This window comes from Monodon monoceros, unplaced genomic scaffold, assembly GCF_005190385.1.
Source record: "Monodon monoceros isolate NGI ecotype Baffin Bay Population unplaced genomic scaffold, NGI_Narwhal_1 Super_Scaffold_9, whole genome shotgun sequence".
In the NCBI taxonomy this organism is placed as follows: domain Eukaryota; kingdom Metazoa; phylum Chordata; class Mammalia; order Artiodactyla; family Monodontidae; genus Monodon; species Monodon monoceros.
Window position 1 is genome coordinate 38,198,109 of NW_021703786.1, and position 5,601 is coordinate 38,203,709.

Below are 5,601 nucleotides of genomic sequence, written 5' to 3' on the forward strand. Positions count from 1 at the left end.
TGTGTGTGTGTGTGTGTGTGTGTGTGTGTGTGTGTGTGTGTGTGTGTTGGGGGCATGTGGTCAGGGAGGACTTCCTGGAGGAGGAGACATCTCCAGTTGGGTTTGGAAAGACCCAAGTGGGAGGGAACATTGGGTGTGCTAGCAGGGCAGGCTGCAGGGGGACCTGCATGGGGTTCACCCTGCCAGTCTCATGTGGGAGATGCTCTGGGGAGTGGGTAAGTCAGGAATGTGAAGGCTGCCCCACTGGATCCCCCTGCCTGAGTCCAGGTGAAAGGGGCCAGGCTGAAGGTAGGTGGGCAGGGTCTGAAGTGGGGCTGGGGTTGGGGGGGTGTCCCGCAGACCCACACATGCCCCTCTAGCTCCTCGTCACTCAAAGCCCAGTGATTGGATCCCGGGCCACCCCCGAAGGTGGGGCTGGGAGGGGACGTCTCGCTCGCTCCAGGCCTTCCACCATTGATTCATTCCTTTGGGTCCTGTTGTCCTTCCGGTCTCTGGGAGCACTGGTAACCTTCTAGGTAAGTGGTTTTCAAGCAGAACACTTTCTACAAAAACAACTTTCTATGGAAGAAGTCCTCATCCAGAAAATGGACAAATCGGAGCTGCTCTGGGGGGCAAGCGGCGTGATGCCCTGTGCCAGCCTCCTTGACGGCGGGCCGCTTGCTGGCACCCACAGCCGGCGACGCAGACGGAGGTCGGCATGGGGCCTCATCCACAGGGCGCGGATCCCTGCAGCCTGGCCGTGGGCAGGGAGCCTCCCAGCCCAAACGTTCCAGCACCGAGTCAGCAGCCTGCAGGCCCCGGGCCAAGAACAGCTTTTACAATTTTAATTGTTTTAAAAAATCAAAAGAATATTTTGTGACTCGTGAAAATTACGTGAAATTCTAATTTCAGTGTCCATGAACAAGGCAGTGGGGCCCCCAGCCACGGCCATTCCTTCACCTGCAGCCCGGGGACCTCCCACTCTTGTAATAGGGAGTTTACCGACCCCTGTTCTAGGAAGGGGACCCTGACCAGTGCCCTGGGCTCCACGGTGGCACGAGAGCTGACCCATCGCCCAGGTGGCACAGAGGGAGCCCGGGACTTACATGATGGCCCAGCCCAGGTAGTTGGCTGTGCTGCCCCAGTACATGGGGTTGTCCAGGATGCTGAACGGGAACGTGGTCACTCTGGTCTCCTTCAGGATCCCGAAGTAGTCGCCTGTACACAGGGCGGGCAGGACGGGGGGGGGGGGTCACACCCTGGCCACCCCATCCCAGGCGAAGGGGCCTGGGGTCCCCAGGGGCCGAGGCACTGACTGAGTCTCCACGCCCACCTGCTCCTGCCTCTGTGCCTTTGCACACGCCGTTCCCCCTGCCTGGGATGCCTATTGCCCGTTCCCTGCACACCTCTCCTCTGCCATCTCCCTCAGCTCACATCCCCTCCTGTAGACCCTTTCCCCCACACTGTCCAAGGCAGGCCTGCCTGCTATTCACCGTCTCTGCCTCCATCTCCGCCCTCCGCCCCCCGCCAGGCTGCCCCCCCCCCCGGGCCCCACCAGCCGGCCTGAAGCCGCTCACAGGGGAGCGTGTGGCCGCCCCGAGAAGCCTCCCCTAGAGGCATGAGACACAGGCACAGTGTCCGGCGCAGCACTGCTCACTAAGGGCCCCTCTCCCCGACGTCCCTTGAGCTCCAGGCACAAGTAGGGCAGGAGGAGTGGCAGCGGTGTCATCGCTGTCTGGGGACAGAGGGCTCGGGGCCGGGGAGCCGCGGGAACCTTTCTTCCTGGTGGCACAGAGGCCAGCTTTGGGGTGACTCACGGAGGGAAGCGGCTGCCATGCCCTACATCCCAGAGTCTGTGGGCCCCTTGAGTTTCCACACCGTTTCTCCGCAGCAGCAGCTGGCATCTGGGCCCTTCCCCCTCCCTCCTCCAGACGCTGCGCTGCCCCCGCCTGCCGCCCTCTGCTGTGGGGCTGCTCACCCCGGCCCTCCTGACCTGAGGTGACAGCACCACCCTTCCCTCCCCCTCCATGAGGCCCACACCGTGGTCCCCCCCTCCCCCCTGCCCCCTATCCCGGCTCGGCCCCACCGGTTGCCTCCTCGTTGCTGGGAGACCACGCCTGTGGCCCCCTCCTCCCCGGGAGTGACACCTCAGTCCCCTGCATGGCTCTCGGGACACGTGCGACGTGGCCCCCAGCTGGCCTTCCACTCTGGCCCCACTGGCCCTTGCACACCAGCTACCCTGCCCTCCCGCCCGCGGCCCTGCACCTGCACACCCTCCTCTAGCACCGGGCTCCCTTCAGCTGCTGCCAGGTCCTCGCCCAAGTGCTGGTCCCCAGAGGACAAGTCTCATTTGCCTTCCGAGGGTCTTCTGTGGGACCCCTGCTGCAGCCCGCAGAGCCCCAGGCCGCCCCAGGCACTGCAGGGAATGGAGGCCAAGACTCCACAGCTGGCTGGGGCGAGGGGAGGAGGACCCAGGAGCCCCTGACCAGGCCGTCAGAGCCGGGTCACCTCCCTGTGCCCCGTGTGCCCGGAGGACGCTCTCTGCGGCAGTGGCCCCCTCCCCTTCCCCCAGTCCCGGGGCTGCCCTGGCCCCTGCAGCCCCCACCCCGCCCCCGGGCTGCTCCCCTTCCCGAGCTTCCAAGCTGCTGGGAGTTGACGTCAGGAGGACATCCAGCCAGGCCAGCACTGGGCTCCCAGCCCCAAAGCACCGGAGCCACAGGCAGTGGGGAAAGCAGAAGGCGCAGCGCCCCCCATGTGTTGCCAGCTCCGGCTCGCAGCCCACACACAGCGAACAGAAATCCCGCCCTTCCTGGCGGCCAAGCAGCTGGATGGGGTTTGAGAGCCCGGCCTCCCAAGCGGAGCAGAGCAGACCAAGGCCTGGAGGAGCAAAGGCGGCCTGGAGCTGGTGGTAGCCGGGCCCCGGCCCCCCGCCCTGGGGGTCTTACCTAGGAAGGTCCCCGTGAAGCCCAGAGCCAGGAAACTGGAAAGGACAAACACGCCGCCCACTCCCAGGAGTGCCAGGCCCGTGCGGTAGGCCAAGGGGTTGTCCAGGCTCTGCATCCTGGGTTGGCTCCGCATGGCCTGCGTGAAGCTGCGGGGCAGGGGGCGGGAGAGACGGGTCACTGCCGTGCAGAGGGGCCACCCTGCCCCTCCCGCCCCCACCCCCTGGGGCCCCCAGAGTAGCCGGGCCAGGAGTGTCGAACTCGGGGCAAGGCGGGTGCCGAAAGCGAGTGAAGTGGGCTGCTGGGGGGCCGCCCGAACGACATTCAGCCCGTGAGAACAGCGGCGCCTCCTGCCCCGAGCGCCTCCCTGGCCCCAGCCCGCGCCAGGCAGAAGGGGTCCCAGTATGTGTTCAGTAGCCAGAGGAAAAGCAGCCCCCTCCCCTCGCCTCCCCTCCCCGCAAAGGAAGAAGGGGGGCAGGGAGAGAGGGAGAAGCATCTGTTTGAACAGCAAACAGGACGCCGTGGGCAGAGGCCTGCATGGTGACCTGTCAAACAGTGGCACACATGTGTCAGGGCACACCTGGCCACCGGTCACGCTGCCCACACCCCCTTCTCTCCACCCACCCCTCCTGCTGCCTGGGCTCAGGGTCACCCTGCAGCTCCAGGCTGAGCCGCTGGGATTGGCTCAGGGCCGCGCACACGCAGTGTTGTGCTAGATGGCCGAGCCGTGCCCCCCTCCCCACCGCCAGCTCCGAGAGACCAGCAGCCTCCACCCCCTCCCCCTCTCCTGTCTGCAGGCAGTGGAGTGGGAGGGGCCGGGCGTGGGCAGCAGGTGGGCCCTGGCCCAGCAGAGCCCACCTCTAGGCCCCTGGCTCCTTGGCCACCAGAGTGCTAGGGACCACGCGACAGAGCGAGTGTGCGTGAGTGGGATGGGGGAGGCGCTCAGGCCTCCACGCGGATGACCCACTTCCGCTCAGCCCCCACCCAGGCTGACCCCCGACCCCCAAACCTAGGGCAGCGAGGCATGCCGGGCCCCCTCTGGCCATCGCTAGGCGGCCTGCAGCCTGGTGCACCCACGGCCCCAAGTTCTAGTGGGGGGCACCGCATGGCGACCCGATGGAAGTGCCGTGGGCTCGGGCAGAAGAGTGGCACTGGGTTCAGACAGACCTGGGTGCCCCAGGCTCAGTTTTCACCCCTGTGATGGTGACACTGGGAGGTATGTGACCCGCTGGGCTCTGCCCACAGAGCTCAGGGACAGCTGGAGGGACAGGGGAGCGAACTGAGGGTTGACACCATGAGATGAAGCAGGACAGGCACGCTGGGCGGGGCCACAGCTGTGATCCCACGGAGGAGACGCAGTTTCTTTTGGGGTTTTCTGCGCTGGGGGTGTGAGTGGAGAGGCTCATCCATGTCTCTAGCTCTGCTTTTAAAACCTGGACTGAGCTTTTGGTCACCAATGTGACAAACCTGTCTGCATTCTGCTCCCCAGAAACCCCGGAACATGGGTGGAGGTGGGGAGGGGTGTCCCACTTGGTGCCCATTTCTATCCGCAGCCGATAAGCCCAGGGAACCCCAGCCGCTCAGGGACGTGGCCGCAACACCGTCTCGGGCTCGGGGCACTAAGCTCCCCGTTCTTCAACCCACACCAAGCGAAACCGTCCACGAGAGTAGCATCTGACAGGCTCACTTGTGTTTTCTAACACACATTAAAATAAGCATACAACCACAAAATCAAAAAAAATGTTCACATAGGTAACATTTTCCACCTGTGAAAAATCATGTGGAATTCAGGGCTCCGATGCTGTACTGATTCTGTACATTTGATCAACACATCACCTTTCCAAAGTGTTCCCCAAACCCATCACAGCCAAGAGAGGGTCTGTGGTCTTACAAATCCCCCCGGTTGGGGAAAGGAAGGGGGAGGAGCCCAGGCTGATAACCAGGCTCACCCTGCTCTGCATAACCCCACAACCCCTCCCCTGGAGGGTGGGCTGCCCTGTGAACACCAGGGGTGCCAGTACCTGGTGGTGCGAGGTCGGGGCATTTCACCGAAAACGTTACCCTGGGGCCCTTTCAAAGAGGCTTTGGAGGTCAGAGAGACTCTCCCGCTGGCCTGGAGGAAGGCGCCCGCCCTGCTGTGGGGAGGGCACAGGCTCCAGAATGAGAGCCTCGGTCCTGCAGCCACAGGAGCTGAGTCCTGTCCCCCGCCCATGAACCTGGGGGAGGCCCCACCCGATCTCTATGTGCTCCCCCTGCACCGGCTGCCCGGCCTGCTCTGCAGTGAGCTGTTCCCGTCTGTCTGCCCCATTCACTGCTCCTTCGTGCGGCCACTCAGCCATCAGGCCTGTCCTGACCGTGTCCTTGAGCAGCAACGGCTGGCACCCAGATGGCCACAGGGACAGAGCCACCCATGCTGACACCCCGCCGGTGCGCCAGTCCACACGCAGGGACCTGCCTTCAGGCAACGAGCACACAGGTGTGGGGGGAGGCTTGCTCCCCCCAGCACAGCCCGGCTCCTGTCCGCTGCGCCTCAGCCCGTGACTGATGGACACCCATTCACATGGTGAGGTCCTGAGCATCACAAAACTATACCTTAAGATGGCTGAAACGGTCAATTTTAGTAATGTGTGTTTACACACACACACACACACACACACACACACACACACACACACACACA

The 5,601-nt window shown here is 64.1% G+C and overlaps 1 protein-coding gene across 19 annotated transcripts in view; it reads right to left on the reverse strand.

Annotated features, from left to right (window-relative positions):
* Positions 1-5,601, reverse strand: part of PEMT (phosphatidylethanolamine N-methyltransferase) — a 47,324-nt gene that overhangs the window by 2,302 nt on the left and 39,421 nt on the right. For 16 of the 19 annotated variants that reach the window (XM_029213095.1, XM_029213083.1, XM_029213096.1 and 13 more), the window contains 3 exons: positions 2,925-3,070; positions 1,086-1,197; positions 12-788 (listed from right to left, as the gene is read on the reverse strand). In XM_029213095.1, the coding sequence (XP_029068928.1) occupies positions 527-788; positions 1,086-1,197; positions 2,925-3,070 (520 nt within the window). In that variant the 3' untranslated portion in view covers positions 12-526. Of the gene's footprint in view, positions 1-11; positions 789-1,085; positions 1,198-2,924; positions 3,071-5,601 lie in introns of those variants that run through there. The other 3 variants (XM_029213098.1, XM_029213097.1, XM_029213087.1) reach the window with 1 other exon arrangement.